Source organism: Pipistrellus hanaki, assembly GCF_964339955.1.
Source record: "Pipistrellus hanaki genome assembly, contig: scaffold_62, whole genome shotgun sequence".
NCBI lineage: Eukaryota > Metazoa > Chordata > Mammalia > Chiroptera > Vespertilionidae > Pipistrellus > Pipistrellus hanaki.
The window spans coordinates 105,672-127,401 of record NW_028182273.1 but is presented as its reverse complement, the minus strand read 5'-3'; the positions used below and the strand labels follow the sequence as shown (position 1 = coordinate 127,401).

At 65.8% G+C, this 21,730-nt stretch overlaps 2 protein-coding genes across 6 annotated transcripts in view; both read left to right on the top strand.

Moving 5' to 3' along the window:
- Positions 1–7,981: 7,981 nt before the first annotated feature.
- On the top strand, positions 7,982–11,964 carry TMEM250 (transmembrane protein 250). 5 transcript variants are annotated; one of them, XM_084907351.1, is made up of 3 exons: positions 7,982–8,068; positions 9,105–9,258; positions 9,847–11,964. In XM_084907351.1, exon 3 carries the CDS (start codon positions 9,889–9,891, stop codon positions 10,363–10,365), a length of 477 nt encoding a protein of 158 aa, XP_084763477.1. In that variant the 5' UTR covers positions 7,982–8,068; positions 9,105–9,258; positions 9,847–9,888; the 3' UTR covers positions 10,366–11,964. The 5 variants fall into 5 exon arrangements, with proteins under 5 accessions (XP_084763477.1, XP_084763479.1, XP_084763475.1 ...); XM_084907349.1 differs by lacking the exon at positions 7,982–8,068 and adding an exon at positions 8,094–8,375; XM_084907350.1 differs by lacking the exon at positions 7,982–8,068 and adding an exon at positions 8,094–8,375 and having other exon boundaries at positions 9,087–9,258.
- Positions 8,046–21,730, top strand: part of NACC2 (NACC family member 2) — a 51,206-nt gene continuing 37,521 nt past the window's right edge. The window contains exon 1 of the mRNA XM_084907347.1: positions 8,046–8,068. The gene's annotated coding sequence lies outside the window, so the exon portion shown is untranslated. The remainder of the gene's footprint in view (positions 8,069–21,730) is intronic.

Sequence of the window (21,730 nt, the reverse complement as noted above, 5' to 3'; positions counted from 1 at the left end):
GGTTTACGAGGGAGGTGGGGGGTCCAGGCACGTACCACCCCGCACAGCTCCGTGACCGATGGTGCGGGCTGCCCAGGGGACGGTCCCTTCGGCTCCGAGAAGAGTGGTTCTGGCCTCCGCCATTGATCTCCCGGAGTTTTTAAAGGAAATTTTATTTGTTGGGGTTTCTAGTCATTAGGTTAAAACCAGTAAAATACAGCAAAATCAATGTCACGGGACACAGCACAGCCAGTCGATGGAGAGCAGACGGAACCGCCGGTGGCCTGGGGGAGGGCTGGGCACACGGCGGACAGTGGGCGTCTGGGAGGGTCCTCCCAGCCTCAGGGGGAGCCTGGGGGCTGGTGGGTGGGGGGACCCCAGAGCCAGTGCCCTCGGGCCTCCCTGCGCTCCTCCAGCCTCCGCACCTCGAGCCTCTTTCCGCCTGCAGATGGCGCGCCCGCCGCAGACGTGGCCGGAGGCCTCTCCATGCCGGTCCCCCAGCCTCCTCTGGGCGCCAGCCACGTGCCGGGCTTTGGCCCACGGGTCCCCTGCCCCCGCGCTGAGGGGATGGCGCCTGGGCTGTGGCCTCGGGGAGGCGGGTACCCCTGGGCTGCATGAGCGCTGGACCAGGACGACGCTTCTGAGACCGGCTGTGGCCCTGCAGCCGCCGCCCAGATAGCCATTCTCTTCATGCAAACCCCCGGCCCTTCCTGCTGCCCGGCTTCCCATCAGGCCCCAGGCAGCCACCGCCGGCACTTTATGGGACCGACCAGGACGCCCCCGGCTCAGGACAGCTGGGCGGGAAGAAAGGGTTTCTCGTGGCCCGCCCTGCGACCTCCCCATCCAGAGGCCCATCGGTCAGAGCATGTGCCACTGTCTTCCGGGGCCACGTGGGGAGACCCCTGCCTCCCTCACCGCCCCCCCCCCAGCTGGGGGCACCCACAGAGGCTGAGCTGCCGCAGCGACTTGTCCTGTGAGGTTTCTAGGAACCCTGCTGCGGCCGGACACCTCCTGCCGGGCCCTCTGTCCCCACGGGAGCCGCCTGGTTGAGGGGAGCCCGCAGCTCACTGGGACCCGAAACTGACAAAGCCTAACGGGTGTGTGTGGGGAGGGGTGGGGGGCAGTGACGAGGGGGCAGCTGGGGGGGCCCCTGCCACCTGAGCTGAGGGAGCCCTCCGCCCCAATCCCAGAATTTGGGAGCTCACTCGATAGAGGTGTTTGGCATGTGAATTCCGCAGAAAATTAAATCAATCTCCGAGTGTAATGAAGAGCCCGGTTTTAATTAAACCAGGCTTAATTACACGCGAGCGAGGCTGTGTCGATGCCCTGATCAGCTCCTGGGGGGAGAGGGGCCCTCCGAGGAGACCACGGTGGCCCTGGCGGGAGGGGCCGAGGGGTCCCACACCGGAGGCGATGCGGGTGTGGCAGGTGGCACTGGGCAGCGGGCACCGCACCCACGTTCCTGTCCCAAAGCCCCAGGGCCCGCAGCGGTCAGCGACTGCGGCCCTCCTGCACACAGCCCCGTTTCCCAGGAACTGTCTCCGCCGCTCGGAGACTCGGCAGGGACGGGGCCTCCGGTGCCCGGGCAGCACCTGCCCTCCCTCCCCCTCGGCCGGGCAGGGCCACGCTGCAGGCCGGCCGATCTCAGCCCACTGAGCTCACCACCCTGGCTGGAGCGCCCAGAGGAAACCCAGCTCCTCCCGGGGGCACGTGCCTCCAGCTGTGGGGTCCATCGGGGAGTGCTGAGACCCTGGGGTCCTGCGGCCGCAGCTGCCCGCCCCCCTCCCCCCGTTCTCAGGCGCCTGAGCAGCCCCTGCACCCCTGAATCTGAGGAGCGTGTGGCCACGTGACTGTGTGGAAGCGTCCTTCCTGGGGCTGAGGACCCGGCTGCACGGTGATTGTCTGATGTATATTTATTTCAGAACATGCAGGATTAATAAGATGCTGGCTTTAAGGAAACCATGGCAACGGAATGCAGAAAGGCTTGTCCCAGCAAATAGATGAATTCATAAATAACCCTGCAGTGCTGATTTCAACAGCCCAGGGACCCTGCTCAATGCTAATGCAGGGGGCAGCCAGCACCCTGTCCCTGCCAGGACCAGCCCCCCAGAGGTGGCAAACCCCCAACTGTGACCCCGAGCTGGCGCCAGGTGGGTGAGCACTCTGCTGGTCTAAGGGGCCCTTGCAGAGCTCAGTCCCTGTGGGGACAGGGTCTGCAGATACATGGCCCTGGGGTGGGGGGTGGACACTGGGGAGCCTCGAGGTCTCCCCCCAGCTCTGACAGCAGAGCGGGGGGCTCTGGTCCTGCTTTCCAGGGCAGGAGAGGGTCGTGGGAGAGAAACGCCGTCCTTCATGCAGCCATTCATTCATCCACGGATGTCTGCGGCCACCAAGAGTGTGGGTACAGCAGCAAGCGAGGTGCTGGCAGGGCCCCAGGGGAGCCTCCAGACCCAGGAGCAGGAGCAGGGGGCTGCCAGGAGATCTCTGACCTCGGAGCTGCCGCTCAGCACTGACGGACTCCCCGGCACCTGAGGGGAGCTGGCCGGCGCACCCCCTCCCTCGGGGCCCAGCTGTCGTTGCCCTGGCCGTCCCTTTAGCATCGGAACAACCCGGGAGCCGTGGTTGTGCCCGGGAGCTGAGGGCCACCTGCAGGACGTGGCTCAGCCCCGCTTCCCAGGTGTGTCCGCCCCAGGTGTGTGTCCGTCCCAGCTGTGTCCCCTGCAAGGGAGCCTGGCTGCCCGCCGTGGGTGGAGGGTGCGGGTCCTTCACCCCTAGCCTGCGTCCCGTCTTCTGCACAGGGCGAACCCTGGCCCTCCTGGCCGCCCCATGGCACCCCTGTTTCCGTGGGGAGGGGGTGGGGTCTCAGCGCTGGGAGCAGGGGCTGCAGAGGAAGGCCTGTCCCCACCTCCACCGGATCGAAGGAACCGCGGGAAAGGGCTTGGTCGCCCCCTAGCGCCCGCGGGCGGAGCTGCTCGAGGCCTCCTGCTCGCGCATGCGCGCACCCACGCAGCCCGTCCTGCTGACGCCCCGGAGCCAGCGCCCATCACCGCTCCGCCGGCTCCGGGCGGAAACAGACGGAGAAAGGGGGCGGCCGCCGGGGCCCCCGGGGAAGGAGGGGGGAACGGGGCCGGGTGCTGGCCGCCGGCCCCCGCGCAGTCCCCGGAGGTTCGGTGACCCAGGGCGCCCCTGCCGGCCGCTGCGCGCACAGCAGGCGGAGGGGAGCCTGGGGGCGGAGGAGGAGGAGGTGCTGGGCGGGACCCTGGTTGTTCCCACGTGGAGCTGGGGTCCGGTGCCCCTCGGCCCTCAGCGGAGTCCCCCCCCCCCCCTGTGCTGGGGGGGCCTGTGCTGGGGGGGGCCCCTGAGCTGGGGGGGAGCCCTGTCCTGGGGGGGGCCCTGTGCTGGGGGGGGCCCTGTGCTGGGGGGGGCCCTGTGCTGGGGGGGGGCCCTGTGCTGGGGGAAGCCCTGTGCTGGGGGAGGGGCCTGTGCTTGGGGGGGCGCCCTGTGCTGGGGGGGGGCCCTGTGCTGGGGGGGGCCCTGTGCTGGGGGGGAACCCTGTGCTGGGGGGGCCCCTGAGCTGGGGGGAAGCCCTGTGCTGGGGGGGAGCCCTGTGCTGGGGGGGCCCTGTGCTGGGGGGGGCCCTGTGCTGGGGGGGCCCTGTGCTGGGGGGGCCCTGTGCTGGGGGGGGCCCTGTGCTGGGGGGGAGCCCTGTGCTGGGGGGGGGCGCCCTGTGCTGGGGGGGGCCCTGTGCTGGGGGGGCCCTGTGCTGGGGGGGGCCCTGTGCTGGGGGGGGCCCTGTGCTGGGGGGAGCCCTGTGCTGGGGGGGGCGCCCTGTGCTGGGGGGGGCCCTGTGCTGGGGGGGGCCCTGTGCTGAGGGGAGCCCTGTGCTGGGGGGGCCTGTGCTGGGGGCGCCCTGTGCTGGGGGGGCCTGTGCTGGGGGGGGTCCCTGTGCTGGGGAGGCGGAAGCCCTGTGCTGGGGGGGAACCCTGTGCTGGGGGGGGCCCTGTGCTGGGGGGGGGGCCCTGTGCTGGGGGGGGGGTGCTGTGCTGGGGGAGGGGCCCTGTGCTGGGGTGAGCCCTGTGCTGGGGGCGCCCTGTGCTGGGGGGGGCCCTGTGCTAGGGGGGGCCCTGTGCTGGGGGGGCCCTGTGCTGGGGGGGGGCCCTGTGCTGGGGGGTAGCCCTGTTGCTGGGGGAGGGGCCCTGTGCCGGGTGGGGGGGCCTGTGCTGGGGGAAGCCCCTGGGGCTCTGTGGGGAGATGTGGGTGAGAATGAGCTATCCCAGCCCATTTTGTTCGCATTGTTCTGGAAAAGACAGAGGGAGCCCAAGCTCGCAGCTGACGTGAGCACCTGGGCTTCCGGAGCCCCACAGACCAGGGCGACTCCAGGCCTGGCCCATCCAGGGGACGAGAGGAAGGCGGCCTGTGCCCAGGACAGCCGGCCTACGAGGCGTGCAGATGGTGCCTGGCTGGTAGGCGCTGCCTCCAAGCCCACCCGGTGAACGTGGGCCCACCCTCCACCCTCCAAGGTCCTGCCCCATGCTCTCCGGGGGTGGGTGGTGTGGGGTGTGCTGCGCCTGCTCCCCTGGGGTTCGCCCTCATGGCCATCTATCCACCTGTCATCCATCTCCCCACCTTCGCATCGCTCTGGGCTGATTAGATTAGTGGATGCAATCACAGTCTGAAGCAAGTTAATTGAGAGAATTTATTTGGGCCTGACAGTTTTATGCATGTTTGATTACGTATTATAAGGTTGGTTTTTGACTTTGCATAATTTAACTTTAAATCCTGCGCTGGGGGGCCCATCAACCATTAATGACCAAAATAAACCTCTTTTAAGATGCATCTATTTATAATTGATTTCTGAGGGTAATGTCTTGCGGATTTTTTTTTTTTTTTTTTTTTTTTTTTTGGTGCCGTTATCAAAGTGACAAAGACGTTAAAAGTAACATTTTGAGCCATGGCGTTTACCCCTTAACTCTCCCGCAATGTGTACAATCCATTAAAAGTTTTGAAAGGAGAACAGGTTCGCAGGGTTATGGCAACAAGCGACATATAATCGGGTATGTCTGTCTTCCGAGCCTGCGGTAAACTGTATTTGCCAGGTTCCTGGGAGCTGACAGATCGCCACGCCGGGCGACAGCTCGGCCACAGAGCTGCCCTCCCGTCCACCCAGCGCCGCCCAGTCCCCGGGGGACGGCGGAGGAGTGTGTTCTGTGATGGTAGCTCAGACCGGGCAGTGGGTGCCAACCTCGAAGGAAGCCTCCCGTGGCCCCTCGTGGCCTGGTCTGGGTCTCCGGATAACTAGGGGCCTGCGGCCTGGGAGGAGGGCAGGCCCGCTGCGCGGCCGGCGGTGTGGCCTCCTCCGGTGCCTGTGCCAGGCCGGGCCGCTCTGCCCGCACAGAGAAGGCTGCACGCTTCGCCAGGGGGAGCTTGGGGGCGGGTGAGGGGCATACTTCCGAAAGGGGGCGAACTATGAACTGCGAGCGCTAACCCGGCTGCCTGCACAGCCCCCGGCGTCGCTCAGGTCTGCGGCCCAGCGCCTGGCCTCCCGCCCTGAGCACAGGCTGTGTGTGGGGCCGAGGCGGAAACTGGGTGGTCAGTGCCATGGACCTCACTTGGAGATGCCAGGCTGTGCCCGTTGCTCTCCAAAGTTCAGGCCTCCTCCTCCTTTTTTTTTTTTTACGTTTGTTAATCCTCACCCCAGGGCATTTTTTCCATTGATTTTTAGAGAGAGTGGAAGGGCCGGGAGGGAGGGGGAGAGAGAAACATCGATGTGAGACACCTTGATTGGTTGTCTCCCACCAGAACTGGGATCAAGCCTGCCACCCAGGTACACCTCTTAGACCGGGAATTGAACCCACAACCCTCAGGGTGTGGACTAGGGTCTCCTTCACTCACAGGCCCGATGCTGGCACCAAACACCCAAAGGCTGGCTTCAGCCAGGCCAAGTACTGGAGCCTCTGCATGCCCCCGCCCCCAGCACAGCAGCTGGGTGCTGAGGGAAGTGGATGCTGTACAGCTGCCTGTGACCCCACCCCAGGAAATCATGGGGTCCCTGTTGCCTCAGGATCTGGCCACTAAGGCAGCCCAGAGCCAAGGGAGAAATCTCCGATTCTCGAGGTGTCTGCAGGGCCATTACAGAGGCTCTGGGCACAGCAAGGATAAACGTCCTTTATAGCCAGTCAATACATGTCCCTGAGCTGAAACTGGTTTGGCTAGTGGATAGAGCTTTGGCTTGCGGACTGAAAGGTCCCGGGTTCGATTCCAGTCAAGGGCATATACCTTGGTTGCGGGCACATCTCCAGTAGGGGGTGTGCAAGAAGCAGCTGATCGATGATTCTCTCTCATTGATGTTTAACTCTCTGTCCCTCTCTCTTCCTCTCTGTGAAAAATCAATAAAATATATTAAAAATAAAAAAATAAAATAAAAATACATGTCCCTGAAAGACCAGGACCAGGTTTGCGGACCTGCAGGCCGTTGGGTCTCTGTGTCAGGGAGACTCAGCTCGGCCGCGGACAGCTGGGGCGCCCTCCTGACCCCCAGACTCTGAGCCCCACTCTAACTTAGCCGCACTGCTCATGCTGTCCCAGCAGGTGGCGCCAGGCCCCTGCCAGAGGGAGGCCTGCGCAGGCCTGGTGCTGACCTGGGTCAGGGGACCTCTACACCAGGGCAAGCCTACAACCAAGCACAGCACGTCCCCTGTCCCTGAGCCTGTTCAAGCACACAGTCCTGCCCAGAGTCCTCCTGAGGGGCGGGGGGCAGGCTGCAGGCGGGGCCATCCTGGCTTCTGCAGCGTGTGGTCAGAGCATTGTTTGTGGGGCTCCCAGAGCTGTTTGAACACGTGCACGTGTGGGCTGAATGGTGTGGCAGAAACACACCTTACTCTGGTGAGAGAGCAGCTGGTGGGAGAGTGGGATTCTTTGCAGCTTTGGGGGTGGAGAAAGTCGGGCTGGTAAGAATCCTGCCTGCCAGGGGTAGTGGGGGCCAGAAGGGGTGGCACGGGGTGGGAGGTGGCTTCCCAGGAAGGGTTATTTGATTCAGGTTTTGACGGTTGAATAGGAGCTCTGCAGGTGGAGTGGGTGATTGCAATAAAGGCAAGTGTGCAGGGGCAGCTCAGGGACCAGAACAAGGGGCTGAGGAGGGGCTGCCTGGGGCGTCTCAAGAGGAGAGGGCTGGGCCGGGGCTGAGGGCAGGAAACTACCACGGGCAAGTGGGGGAGCAGAGCAGGTGAGCCCCAGCCTGCAGAGAGGTGCGCTGTAAGAAACCCTGCCGGAGGCTCCTTCTTTCTCAGCCTCTCCTGTGGCTGCTGCACAGCTGCTCCGGGCTCCAGTCTTCTCGATCCTCCCTCCCTCTCTCCCTCTCCTCCGACCCTGCCAGACCCTTCAACACTGGGTCCTTCTGACATGACAGGGGCTGGGCGTGAGGACTCAGCTAGGTGACAGGCAGGCACTTAGCTCCCAAGGGTGTGGGACTTGCACCATCTTTGAACTTGATGGAATTCAGGCGAATGTCACTTGCTGACTCCATCCAAGGATAAGTGTCTCCCTCTCCTGACACCTCTGAGGGGTTAATATATTTTTAAAAACGTCTGCGGAGCCTGGCCTGTGTGGCTCAGTGGTTGAGCGTCCACCTATGAACCAGGGAGGTCACGATTTGATTCCCTGTCGGGTCACATGCCCTGGTTGTGGGCGCGATCCCCAGGAGCCGGAGTGCAGGAGGCAGCCGATCCATGATTCTCATCCTCAGTTTCTCCCTCTTCCTTCCTCTATAAAATCAATAAAAATGTATATTTTAAAAAATCTGCATAAAAATCCTTTCTCCTTGGAGAGGGGAAACCCCAGAGCGTGTGGGTGTCCCCCACCAGCCTCGGGTTCCGCGGTGCTAGGGGCGCAGACCGCGGGCCAGCGTCGGCCCCGCCCCTTCAGGCAGCGCCGCTCCCAGCCCCGCCCACTGGGGGGCGGGCGCCTGCGCACAGCTGGCGCCTGCGCACAGCTGGCGCGTCAGTCGCAGCAGCGCGTGCGCAGAGGAGCGGCGCGGGGTCGGCAAGCCGGAGGGAGCTGCGCCAGCGGCTGACGCGAGGCGGCGACGTCGCTGGTAACGTCATGGAGCGCGCCCCGCGCCGCGGACGTCCGCCCCGAGCTGGGGGCCGGAGGCGCGCTCGGTGTGGAGGGGGCGGAGGGCGCGAGGGCAGCGCTACGGCGGCCGCGAGGGGCGGCTACGGCTCCCGCGCGGTGCCAATCGCCACCGGGCGCGGGAGCCCGGGCCCTCCGGGGCGGGAGGGGACGCGTGAGCCGCCGGGCCCGCAGCCACGGTGCGGGGCACCATGCGGCCGCCCTGCGCCGGGAGCCCCGAGGGACCGCGGGGCCCGCAGGCCGGGACGCCGGCGCGGAGAGGGCGCCCGGTGAGCGGCATGGCGGGCGGCCCGGCGTCTCCAGGGCAACGGGCGGGCGCGGGCGGCTCCCGGGGGCCCCGGCGCGTGGGTCCTGCCCTCGCGGTCGCCGGTGCCCCCCGGCGGCCCGAGGGCAGAGCCGCTCACGTCCGGCAGGCGTTGATCCGGGAGTCGGGTCACCGGCGCGGCTGAGCGCCGGGAAGAGGGGGCCCAGGGCGGTCGGCGGGGTGGAACGGTTGCGCGGCGGCTCCGCTCGCGGCCTCGGTCGCCTCCCGGACCTCCAGGCCCGAGCCCCGAGGCGTGGGCGTCTCCGGGCCCCCGGAGCTGCTTTGCCCGCGGGCCCAGTGGAGACGGGAGGTGGGCCGGTCCCGCAGGGGCGGCTGTGCGTGACCCTCCGGACCGGGGCACCGGCTCTGATCGCCGGGCCTGGGGGGCGGCCGAGGCCGAGGGTTAGCTGGATGGAGCCGCCGGGAGCAGGGCAGCTGCTGTTAGACCGGGTCTGGGACAAACCCTACGGGGAGGGCTGGGCCTGTGGGGCCGGCGGGGGCGGGATGCAGGCCTCCCCACTCCTCCGCCTCCGGCCAGACAGCTCGGCGGCCATTTGCTGGGACTGCTGGCCGGACTGTTGGGGAGGTCTCCCACGGGCTGCAGCTGCCGTCCCCCTGATGGCAGGCAGCCGCCCCTGGTGCTTCCCGGCAACCTGTGCACATTCTGCCCTTCCAGCTCTGTTTCCATCCACAGATGTAGGCAGCCTCAAATGGCAGTCACATCCACAGATGTAGGCAGGGACCGCATAACCTGGAGCCACTGCTGCTGCTCTGTCCTCGAGGCTGGTCTGCATGCCCTGCATCCTGCAGACACACCAGCAGGCGGTTGCCGTCACCTGCCAGGCATGGTGGGTCCTTAGTCAGTGCTCCCGCTTCCCACCGCACCTCCTAGACTTTGCAGAGCTGTCTAGCTCCCAGCACCTGGGTGTCAGGGTGCTGAAGTGAACTGCTCCGTGTGTGCCTGGGCACCCCTCCCTCCTCCTGGTCCTGTGGGGTGCCCCTCCCTCCCGGTCCTGGTCCTGTGGGGTGCCGCTGAGGGACTTTATTCCCCCTGCATGAAAAGGGCTCAAGTCCAGGCAGCGCTCGGCCCCCAGATGAAAGCGAGAGGGTGAGTCTAGGGAACGGACCGGCAGAGCCTGTGGAAGGGGGGGCTTCGCCAGGGCTCCTGTTGTCCCTCCACAGGTTCAGGGCTGACGGCCTCCAGGGGTCCCAACTGTCACCCTGGCCCCCCCTCCCCAGTCACTGGTCAAATCAGCACTTTGGTTTCCACGTGCTTGTGGGTCCCTTTGGAGTGTCCTCAATGGCGTTTGTGGCAGGTCCGGCCCCCTGAGCTTGGTTTCCCTGCGCCCAAGGCTGGCAGATGCCCTGGCAGGAACGGCCCCCCTCGCTGGCTGCTCCAGGGCTCACTCGGCTCCTCTGCGTGTTGCTCCCTGTAGGCTCACGGCTCCCCCGCTGCGGGCTCGCAGGCCTAGCTGCCCATGACGCTGACCACCGCCTGGACGCTGCGTCTGCCGCCAGCTAGCGCCGAGGCCCCGATGCCGGTCATGCCCATCCCGCGGCGGGTGCGCTCCTTCCACGGCCCGCACACCACCTGCCTGCACGCGGCCTCCGGGCCCCTCCGCACCTCCCGCCTGGCGCGCACCAAGTACAACAACTTCGACGTGTACGTGCGCGCGCGCTGGCTCTACGGCTTCATCCGCTTCCTGCTCTACTTCAGCTGCAGCCTCTTCACGGCCGCGCTGTGGGGCGCGCTGGCCGCGCTCTTCTGCCTGCAGTACCTGGGCGTGCGCGTCCTGCTGCGCTTCCAGCTCAAGCTGTCGGTGCTGCTGCTGCTGCTGGGCCGCCGGCGCGTGGACTTCCGCCTGCTCAACGAGCTGCTGGTCTACGGCATCCACGTGACCCTGCTGCTGGTGGGCGGCCTGGGCTGGTGCTTCATGGTCTTCGTGGACATGTGAGCGCGCGGCCTGGGCCGGCTCGGCCACTGTGACCAGCGGGGCCGATGCCTGCGCCGGCCGCTGTTTGACGGGGTAGGGCAGGGCCTTGTCTTTCACGCTGCGTCCAGTAGCCGGGTCTCTGCCCCGAAGAGGAATGGGCTGTGATTTCTGTGCACGGACGCTGCCCCCTCTAACCCACTGACCCTCCTGTGTGTGTGTGTTCCGGGGCACTGACCTGTGGCCACCCCCGTGGATCCAGCCCACACTTTTCCAGGCGGTGCTTGGGGGCAGTTACCATCAGTCTGTGCTTGGAGAGCCTCTCTGTCCCCATCCACCCCCCGGGACACTGGTGTCCCGGTGGTGTACGGGTGTGCTGCCCAGGAGCCAGTCTGGGGGGTCTTCCTGGCCCAGCCCCAGCCCCGGCCTTGGCCTTGGGAAGCATCAGGCTCCGTCCACCACACTGCCACAGGGCCGCCCCTAGGCTCCCTGAGAGGTGGCCATGTTCAGTGGCCACCATGGGCCTGAGTCCCAGCCAGCCCTCAGGGTCCCCTGGTTGTGCAGGCCCTGGCAGCTGGGAAATGGGTCTGGCCCGGGGCAGATGTCTTCTCCTGGGCAGGTCAGGGAGTGCCAGCCCCTTCACACGTGGGTTTCTGAGGAGACACCTCAGTCTCTCTGGCTCTGGGGCTGCTTTTGGTCAGAACACAGAATTGGGACGTACGTCTGGAGCAGATGTTGGAGGTCTCGGGCGGTGTGTGTTTGAGGCTCCGCCTCGAGTCGGGTGGCCCAGGGCTGGATCTCTGGGTGAGGGCGAGGCCGCCCTCTGCTCCTGCCGGCAGTTCGAGCAGCTGGGAGCAGAGAGCAAACGAATGTCGGCAGGGACTGTGGCCGGGAACCAGGGCCGGTGGTCCTGGGAGACTTGTTTCGGTCACAGAGAACGCACTCCAGAGCCAGCTCCTGTCCACCCTTCCTCTGGCCTTCCGCAGCGAGGGGGCAGGCTGGCCATGTTGCTCAGTGGCCACCGTGGGCCTCCTTGGCCAGTGGGCGGGCACTCTGAATAATTCTGCTGGGACAATAGGCAGAGAAGGGACAGGACATGGGGCCGATGCTGCTTCACCCCAAGTTGCCCCCTTATCTCCCTGGCAGTGGCCCCTTTGACCCTGCCTGGCCAGGGAGGCCAGTGGCCCCAGGGGGACTGGCAGGACAGTTAAGTGCCACTGGAAGGAACCCCAGATCAGGTGGAGAAAGCAGAAAGCACTTGGCTGTGACCGTGCCCTCAGTTTGTGGCCAGCTCTGCTGGACGGGGGCCAGCCTGAGGCCAGTGGGGGGCTCCCGGAGGAAGGAGCCGAGGAGCTGGCCCTCGGGGACCCCTCAGCCCTGTGGAGCATCTTTTGCACTAAGTCATGCTGTTTCCTACAAGCTTTGTTTTGTGTTAAGTTACGCTGCTCAGTCCCTTCGAAGTCCCCTGCCTGAGGCAGGCGTGTGCACACCATCAGGATGGCGGGTGTCTGCGCGGCAGTGCTAGGAGTTGACACGCCCAACAAGGAGTTGCCTGGGGTCTCGAGTGCCTGTGAATTCTTTATGAAACGAGCCACCTGCATTAAACTTATTTTTTTAACGTGTTGATGGAGTGATTGCTTGAGGCTTATTCCTTTTTTTAAGGGTATTAACAACAAACAAGTAAAATTTGTCACGTTTTAGAACAGTCATCTGTGGTGCTGGGAAGGGGTGCGGGGTGCGGGGGGGGGGGGGGTTGGAGGGGGGGTGCCTTGACCTGAGGCCACGGGTCCACAGAGGGAGCCTGCCCCGCAGACATGGCGGATGGCAGTGAGAACTTGTCAGCGGCCCGAGGGGGCCTGCCTGGGAGGACTGCATACCACCAGCAGATGAGTGTGGGGCCACACCCTCAGACCGGGGAGGGGGAGTCTGGTGGTCACGCTAAGGACAGGTGTGTGCAGGAAAGGAGCAGAAAGTCACCGTTACTTGAGTGTCTTTGTTGGGGTGACACGGTTATACAATCAGGTAGGTTCAGGGGTGCAGTTCTTCATACATCACCTGTACATGGGTTGTGCTCAGCGTCCCCAGTCAGTCCCCTCCATCACCGCTGATGAGCCCTGCACCCCCTTCCGCCTCTCACCTCTTCCCTCGCTCACCACACGCTGCTGCTGGTGTCGAGGGTATTTTCCCAGTTAGTCTCGTTCGACCAGAAAGCAGTTTGGAATGAGCGACACAGGATTCCTCAGAAAATGTCTTGGAGGTTCCCTGGCTCCTGTGCAAGGACAAGGGGGATATCCTTCAGAGCAGCCCGTGACCTTGAGCGGGACAGGCTGTTGCCAGAGGCCTGTCTGCTGTCTCTGGACGTCTGAGGAACTGAACGTTTTAGAAGAAAACCCGACTCGTTTTGTGTCCAGCTTATGGTGGTGGAGTTGGCGAAATCCTCAGAAGCCTCGGCCCGGAGCCACAGGTGAACTTCCTGTGAGAAGCCTAGTGAGCTCGGGTGCTGCTGCCCGGGCTGGGAGCCCAGATCTGGGCGCAGGAGGGCACCCGAGAGCCCTCCACGTGCTCGCCTCCCTGGGGTGGTGCTGGGCGGCCGGCGCCGTCCCAGGTTGGTCTTGCCACACCGGCCTCCCCACCCGCTCTGCCTCATTTTGGGGGTTTCACTGGCTTCCCCGGGGGTCTTCTGGACCGTGCTGTCCAGTGTGGGAGCACCGGACCCTGAGCCCTGGGTTGCTGTGGCCGAGCAGCTCGAGGCTGAACCAACAGCCCCGCTGGCTCAGGTCACCTCCCTAGTGATAGCGTCGTGTGTGGTGTGCACAAGCCCCTCCTGTCCTCTGGGCTGAATCCGCCCCGGCCCTGCACCACAGTCATCACTTCCAAAGGCGCCACACCGAGCCTGGTCTCTAAGCTGCTCTCGTTGTCGGCTAGGGCTCTGCCAGAGAAGGGATGGTCCCTCAAGGCATGGGGGCAGGGTAGCTCTGCTAGAGGGGGAGACTCAGAGCCTGCAGGCCTTCAGCAGCAAATGACCTGTGTGGTCAGGGCTTCTGGAAGCTTTCTGATCCTAGAATTAGGCACCAGCACCTGCAGGGCTGGGGCAGGACTGATCCTGGCAGAGCCTCCAGGCCTCAGCTGCTGCTCCCTCCTCACCCCCAAAGGGCCCACTGCACTGAGGTAGAGAAGTGGTCAGAAGATCCAGGACCTGGGAGGGTGAGGAGGACCACCTGCCCAGTGCACAGCAGGACAGGCAGGCAGGTGACGATGGGGACTCCAAGGCCCGGGAGTGCCCAGGCAACCGGAGTTGGCATTGCCACCTGGTGGAGGCAGCACCTGCAGGCGGGTGGCTGGAGACCACGGGCTGTTGATTTGGGGTCGTGGGGAGCTGTGCACTGAAGCCCTGTCTTCAACCTGGAGGGCGGAGGGTGGGCAGCACGGGCCACACCACGGGGCCCCAGGGAGAGCAGTGGCTGTGGCAGGAGAGCGGGTGCCGCGGCTGAGGGGGGCGGGCACAGGAGCCGAGAGGCCCAGAAGGAAGATGCTCACGTTGGGGAGGGCAGTCACTGGGCAGGAAAACAGGAGGCATCCTGACCTCAAGATGGGAGGGAGGTCAGGGCTGGGCGGAGAAGGGACAGGGAGGAGAGAGCAGTTGTCCCTTGAATAGAGTCCGAGAACTGAGGGGGGCTCCCCGGGGCGAGGTACTGGCGGTGCCTGGGCGGGAGGAGCTGAGCCAGCCCAGCCGCCGGCCGGTGATGGAAATGAGCAGCCGGGGTGAGGGTCTGGGGGTGGCGCAGAATGGGGTGATGCTTTGGAAGTTTCTAGAAACCACAGGCTTATTTAAGAAAGTCTGGGTGCTGTCCAGGCTCCTATGCCCCCCACCTCCCTGTCCCCCCCCCCCCAGGTGGTGGCAGCCGCTGGACAGCCTGGGGGAGGGACAGCCCCACCCTCGGGAGGCTGGCGGCCTGGAGTGTGACCGTGTGTGTCCCTGCGCAGGACGGGGCGCCCACGGTATTGATGTGCCTGACCTTGAGCGTCCCCGCGTCCAGCCTGTGATTGGAGGAGGGGAGAGGATGGCAGGGGCTGTGCTGACTCGGCACTTTGTGGGAGGAACGTGCTTCCATCTGCAGAGGCCTGTTCTGTCTCCCTGTTGGTGCCTTTTGAAAGGGCCTCTCCACTAGCCCCTGCCCCGCCCCCCAGGATTGCCCCGCCCCCCCTGCACCAGGCTCCACGCAGGGCACTGGCTGCAGAAACACCGTCCAGAGGCCCCCCACCCCCCGCAAGCTGGCAGGCCTCCCAGCAGCTCCCCAAAGGACCAGGAGGAGCTCCTTCCTCACCAGCATCCTGCATCCTCCCTGGGAGGGGCAGGGACACACAGGGACAGACGGTGCCGCTGATTCAGCAGCTCCTGGCTGGCCCCTCCCCCGCCCCAGCGGGCAGCATGCCCAGGCCTGCTGGCAACTGTGCCACACGGGCCTCTGGCAGGTTGCTGTGGCTCGGTGTGTGGCCGCACTGCGCCTGGGATGGCGGCTGGTGCTGGGGCGGCTGCTGCGGGCCAGGAGCCAGCGCCCCCACACAGTCTGCAGCAGGAGGGGCCTCACAGAGGGCGCCTGGGTACTCGCTACTGTGCGTCCTAAGCCGCCAGGTCGGGGGCCGAGTTCCTCCACCCCCGACCCATCCAACCCGGGTCACTTGCCACCCAGCACGGACGGGGCGGAGACTAGCCAGCTGATCTGAGCAGCCTCGGCAGAGGGGGGCAGGGCATGTGCCTGAACCCCAAGGCCCCGCGTGGGCTGGGTTTGCTCCTAAGTGCGGAAGCCCACGTGGACACGGTGCAGAAAGGGCCAGCACCCTGTGAGCTGGACACAGGGCCCTTCCCCAGTGTCCCCCCGCAGGCAGGGTTGTGGAGGGGACAGACACCCGGAGAAGGGGGGAGCAGCACAGCCCTGGAGCCCAGGAAGATGGGGGATGCGGGGGGAGGAGAGGAGAGGCCACGGGAACCCCATGGGCAGTGGGTCCTGCCCCACCGCTCCGTGGTCTGCCTGGAGACTCTCAGGAGCCCTGGCGCTGCAGGGTGGGTCTGAAACGTCCACGCCATACCCCATCAGCCGCACGCTGGCTGCACCCACTGTGAGCACGGGCCCCACTCTGCTTTCTGAGAGCATGAGCACCAGCCTGGCTGAGAGGCGTGCGAATGTTTACACAGAAAGCCATCAGCCAGCCCGGCCGCGACCTCCAGGGACGGCAGCAGTGGGCAGCCGAGCGGCCTCAGGAGGCGGCCTGGCCCCAGGACCCAGTGGCACCTGCTCCCCCGTTTCCCACGATGCGTGGGGCTCCTCCAGGCCCGGCTCCTGCCTGCTGTCAGGGGCTCTGCCTCCTGCCACCTCTAGCCCCGGAAAACGGTGTGAATTCATTATGCACAACAACCCGTGACAGACATGGCGACATAAATTATTTGTATGTTTTCACATTGTCCTGGAATAACCCCTCTGTGCTCCCCGCTGCCTCCGTGCAGACAAAGAGCACCTCTTCCTACGTGAGGCCACACCTGAGCTGATGCAGCCAGAGCAGACCCTGGGTCCTCACACCCCTCCCGCCATGAAACCGGGGTGGCACACGTGTGTGCGCCCATGTGTGGGTGCCGCGTGTACATACCTGTGTGCGTGCATGTACACGTGTATACATGCCTGGATATGTGTGCCTGCATATGTCTGTGTGTGCATGCATGTGTGTGCCTGTGCCATGTGTGTTTTCCGCTGTCCTCAGGTTCCAGTCCTGGGCTGTGCACCTGAGTTGGGCAGAGCAGGGTGGTGGGTCCTGCCCCCCCCCACCTCTGTGCTCGGCGCTCCTCTAGGTGCTGTTGGAAAGAAGGAAGGGGTGGGGCCGCGCCCCTGGCCGTATTCCCTGGTGCTGAGAGGCAAGGGCGCCCGCATTCAGGTCAGACGGCCAGTGTCTGGGCTGACCCGTGTGAAGAAGGGCCTTGTTCGGCGCCTCTGCGAGGTGTCTGCTTCCCTCCACGCCCACCCCTTCCTGTGAGATAAGGGAGCGGAAGCCAGAGCCCCAGCCCGGAGTGGACGGGGCTCTGAGGAGAGCAGCCCGAGGCCAGCAACCCGGGGGGAGAGCCGCCAGGGCCCCGGCTGCGTGCCTGCTCTGGCCAGAAAGGCCCTCAGGGCCCAAACCTTTTCTCCGGTTTTGACCTCGGGTCCCTGGGGGTCAGCCTAGAGGAGGACACTGCCCTTCTCCCCAGCACCGCACCCACACACGGTTAAATGGGGGGTCACCTGGTCTTCGTCCGTCAGGCTGCTGTGATGGGGGCTCAGGAGCAACAGACATTCACTTCTCAGTCTGGAGGCTGCAAGCCCTGGCCAGGCCCACGCCGAGCTTCCTGGTCCAGACTGCCAGCCTCGGACGAGGGGCCAGGGGCTCCCGGAGCCCCCAAAGGCCCACCTCCCAACAGCCTCTCCGCCAGGAGCCCAGCCTGACCAGCTGGGGGGTCGGGTTCCGCATGAATTTGGGGGACACACAGCAGACAGTAGCATGGCCCTGTGTCTCTCCCTTTAAGGGTGGCTGCATCCAGGGTCACTTGTGCTCAGAGCTGGGCCTCCCTGGAAGAGAATACAGCCAGGGGCGCGGCCCCACCCCTTCCTTCTTTCCAACAGCACCTAGAGGAGCGCCCAAGCACAGAGGTGGGGTGGGGGGCAGGACCCACCACCCTGCTCTCACCGAAGGGCCTGGCCCCGGAAGTCCATCCACCTGTCTCCTCTGGGTTTTTCTAGCTGCTGCACTGAGGTCGCTCCAGCCCCGTCCAGCCCCGTCCCCGGGAGTGTGTGCCCAGCTCTCACCCGTGTCCAGGCCGTGTGCACTCCCTGCACGCCTAGGAGGGGGTGACGGTGGCAGCCCGACCCTCAGCCTCTCCGGAGCAGGAGGCAGCAGCTGCTCAAACAGCTGCTCCAAATGTTGGAGGGAAATTTAGGACAAAACAGGGAGATGCTTGGAGGATCCGATTTAAACCGAAGAGGCACACACAGGCAACGTGCTGCCCTGATTCTCGCTCAGGGACCAAAATACTCACCCAGTTTCCTTCCACGCGCGTCCAGGCCTCCTGGAAGAGCTCACAGATGCCCCCGGTTCCCGGGCACCCTTAGCTGCCAGGGCACGCCCGCTCGCTCAGACCGGGTCAGCCGACCCCAGGCCAGGCAGGGGCCCCGGAGGCAGGGAACAGGAGACACCTGTGCAGACACCCTTCCCAAGCCCGCGTGCCCTTGGCCCAGGACGCAGGGCACCAGGTCTTCCCGGGCCTGGGTCAGAGCCTGGGTCGGGATGCCCCAGAGCTGACTGTGCCTCGTGGTCAGCGTGGGCTGCACAGGTGGCTGTGAGCAGAGGCCGCCCCAGACCGGGACCAGGAGGAGCCCGGGACCAGGTGTGCAGTCTTCACCTTCAAGGCAGCCTGGAGCCACCTGAGGCTGCAGGAGCAGGGCCTGCCCGCAGTGTGGCCGCTGGGGTGGGCCAGGGCGGTGGGGGCCTCCCTGGTGCAGCCTCCCTGCACCCCGGTGGAGGTGCGGACAGCGGCCCAGCCCCGGGCCGGTGCAGGGCGAGCTGTCCCTGCCTGGGTGGCAGGACTGCGGCCGACCCAGTGCCCACCTCTGGGGAGTGGAGGACCTCTGCTCTCGGGACCCATCGGTGCCTGAGGTACGGGCCAGTCGAGGGCCCGAGGAGGAGCTGACTGGGACGCGTTCCCGCCCTGGTCTGCACGGCGAACGAACAAGAACCGGGCGAGCTTTCCCAGGACTTGTAAGTGAGGGGCCGCCTGGTGAATGGTAAACCCAGCTGCCTGTTCGCCCTTCAGCTGCGAGTAAGCTCTCCCCTGGGCACTGAGGGGCAGCGCTGTGGGTGTTACAGAGGCCCTGCTCCAGGGTCTGTCTGCAGCTGCTCGCACCCTCGGGAGCAGTGAGCGTCCAGCCCGGGCACTGGGCTGGCAGTGGGTGTTGGGGGAAGAGGGGCAGGGCAGCTCCCCCATTGGCACAGGGGGCCCTGTGCCCTCAGCACCCAGGCTCTCCCCGTGGGCTCCTTCTAGCCGGCACTGACCACTCCTCTCCCCTGGGTGCCCCAGTGCATGGTGCAGAGAGCTCACTGGCTGTGCTCCTGAGTCGCAGTCAGGCCAGGTGTGGTGAGCAGTGTGGCCGGCAGCGCAGGGCGGGCCCCAGGCAAGGCTCAGAGGAGCGGGTTCCTGAGCCTTGTTCCAGCCTGTGGAGAGGATGCCCCCTTCCCCCTCTCCTCCTCTGCGTGGAGATGGGAGGGCAGCTCTGAGGCACAGTGTGGCTCTGTGGGGCTCCGTGGGGCCCCGTCCTGTGGGGCGAGGGGCTCCGTGGGGCCCTGTCCTGTGGGGTGAGGGGCTCCGTGGGGCCCTGTCCTGTGGGGTGAGGGGCTCCGTGGGGCCCCGTCCTGTGGGGTGAGGGGTTCTGTGGGGCCCTGTCCTGTGGGGTGAGGGGCTCCGTGGGGCCCTGTCCTGTGGGGTGAGGGGCTCCGTGGGGTGAGGGGCTCCGTGGGGTGAGGGGCTCTGTGGGGCCCCGTCCTGTGGGGTGAGGGGTTCTGTGGGGCCCTGTCCTGTGGGGTGAGGGGCTCCGTGGGGTGAGGGGCTCCGTGGGGCCCCGTCCTGTGGGGTGAGGGGTTCTGTGGGGCCCTGTCTTGTGGGGCGAGGGGCTCCGTGGGGCCCTGTCCTGTGGGGTGAGGGGCTCCGTGGGGCCCTGTCCTGTGGGGTGAGGGGCTCCGTGGGGCCCTGTCCTGTGGGGTGAGGGGCTCCGTGGGGTGAGGGGCTCCGTGGGGCCCCGTCCTGTGGGGTGAGGGGTTCTGTGGGGCCCTGTCCTGTGGGGTGAGGGGCTCCGTGGGGTGAGGGGCTCCGTGGGGCCCCGTCCTGTGGGGTGAGGGGTTCTATGGGGCCCTGTCTCATTCCAGGCAGCAGCCAACCACGCAGCAGACGGGCCAGGGCAGCAGCTGAGTTTGACGCTCTCACCCTCTGAGAGGAGCCTGGGACGGAGGAAGTGCGTTCTTCCCAGCACGGGCTGCGGCAGCGGACCCACCCGCTTGCTTTCAGTGTGAGGGCCCTGCACCCGAGTCCACGCCGAGCCCTGGTGGCCGCAGACGGGGGGTGGGGTGGGGGCGGCTCTGAACTACCCGGAGCCCAGGAAGAAGGGAGCGAATCAGGATTGGGGTGGCCCAGTGGGTCTGGCTCACACAGAGCCCCTCACCCCTCAGGCTCCAAAGGCTTCGGCCATCCAGCGGAGGACAGACAGGTGACCAGGCCAAAGCATGGCTCCAGCGCACCCAGCACCCCAACCCCAACACACACACACACACACACACCCCGTGGCTCAGCCATGTGCAGATTTATCTCTTGTGATGTCCCTCCCCCAGCCAGGTGCTCTGAATAAAAGGGGATCAAGCCTCAGGCCAGAAAAGCTCAGGCCCCGATGCCCTGACCTTGTGGGCACTCAGAGGGGCTCAGAGCTAATCAGACCCCTCGGGGCCACACCTGCCTATCAGCCAGCAGCAGGCTCACTGGTCACAGTCCTGTGTAATCAAGCCCTAATATGCAAATCAACCAAGCCGAGGAACAACTGGCACAACGGCCGGTCGCTATGACGTGCACTGACCACCAGGGGGCAGCTCCTGAGAAGCAGGGTTCACAGCTGGTGAGTGCAGCAGGGTGGTGGAGGCCTTTCCTACCGCTACGACAGGTGGGCGGGCGGGGAGCAAGGGGTCCCAGACTGCGAGAGCCCCATTGCCAGAGGGATGTGTGACTGCTGGCTTAGGCCCGATCCCCCGGGGCCTATGCTGGCAGGCGGACATCCCCTGAGGGGTCCTAGACTAGGAGAAGGCACTCGGCTGAGGGGACCCCCCCCTCCCCCCCAGTATCTGAATAATCAATCACAGACCATATGAAGGGCAGAGCTTCTCAGCCCCATCCCTCGGGGGTTCAGATTCTCTCCGCCCAGTGCGGCAGCCGGCACCCTGTGTGAGTGAGCCCATCCAAGCTGCACTTCAGTAAAACAGGAGGAAAGAGAGATCATTGTGAAAACTGCGGTGGACACACACACACACACACACACACACACACACACGGAATGCAGCAGAGGCTCCAACACGAGCAGGTGGAGCTGAAGGCCGATGACAAGCCCTGGGGCTGCTCCCAGGTGCCAGGCTCCCCAGCTGCCCCCTCACCCAGCCCTGTCCCCACCTGCTGCTGATGAGGCCGTCACCCTCCAGGTCCTGTGTGGGTCCCCTCCTCAGTGACACACACACACACACACACACACACACACATACAAACACACCCCGGCTATGGGAGGGCCCGAGGGAGTGCATGGCTGTCATGGCTGGAAGCAGGTAGCATCTCTCTGCTCACACCGGTCACATGTGGAAGCCACCTTCCCAGGACCGCCGTGAGTCTGCGTGTCGGCGTCACCACGGCACCGAGGAGCCCCGGGAATCCTGGGCGCGGAGCTGCGGGACCTGGGCGTGGTCCCCCCCTGGCCCCGGGCTCCGCTGGCCCCTGGGGTGGGCAGTTCACCTGCTTCTCTCCCCTGCACCTCCCGGACCAGGAGCACAAGCCACACAGGAAGACAGGCTGCCCGAGGGCTTGGGTGGCAGTGAGGCCCGGGGCCATGTCTAATGGGGTTCCGGGGGGTGCCCAGAGTCTTCGAGGGTTCAAGCTGGGCCTGGGGTCGGTCTGCCACCAAGGTCACGTACCTAGCAGGAGCCTGGGCACCGGGGACATGTGGACAAAGGCTCTGACATTTGTCCTGGGAATGACCTTGGCTAACTGTCCTGCGGGGCTTCAGCCTCTGACCCTCACGGGCCCCAGAATGTAGTCTGGGAGGTGGGGGGGCCCTTGCTCTTCACTGACCCTGTGAGGGGGACCACGTCCTGGTGCCACCCCCCTTTTCCTGCAAGGCCCCTGGTGGGGGGAGGGAGCCAGGGGACTATGGCAGCGTCCTGACCCCAGGCCCCGGGGCAGGTGCAGGCAACTTGGGGGCGGCTTTTGTGGGTGCCCCTGGGTGTGCAGGTGGCTTTAGAGCAGAACCCCATTTCATTGGTGAGCCCCGCTCACCCGCCTGGAGCAGACCCGTCCGGCCCGCAGCGCCCATGGGCGCCCGCACGGCAGCTTCCTTTCCTGGGCTCAGCGTCCGCCCCCGAGGCGCGCCCCTCGGCCCGGAGCCCCAGGGGCGCCTACCCCCCCCCCCCCCCGCCCCGCAGGCTGCTCCGTGCGCACGCGGCCGCCGCGGGAGGGCGCCCCGGGGGAGGCAGGGGCCTGGGGCCTCCGGTCCCAGCACGTGGGCACCGCCTTCCCAACCCGCCCCCCGCCCGCCGCCCGGCCCACCTGGTGGAGCGCGGCCGGCGCTGT

What these genes read in the sequence shown, in the direction of transcription:
- TMEM250 (XM_084907351.1), top strand. Translation starts at nt 9,889, where the DNA reads ATGACGCTGACCACCGCCTGGACGCTGCGTCTGCCGCCAGCTAGCGCC.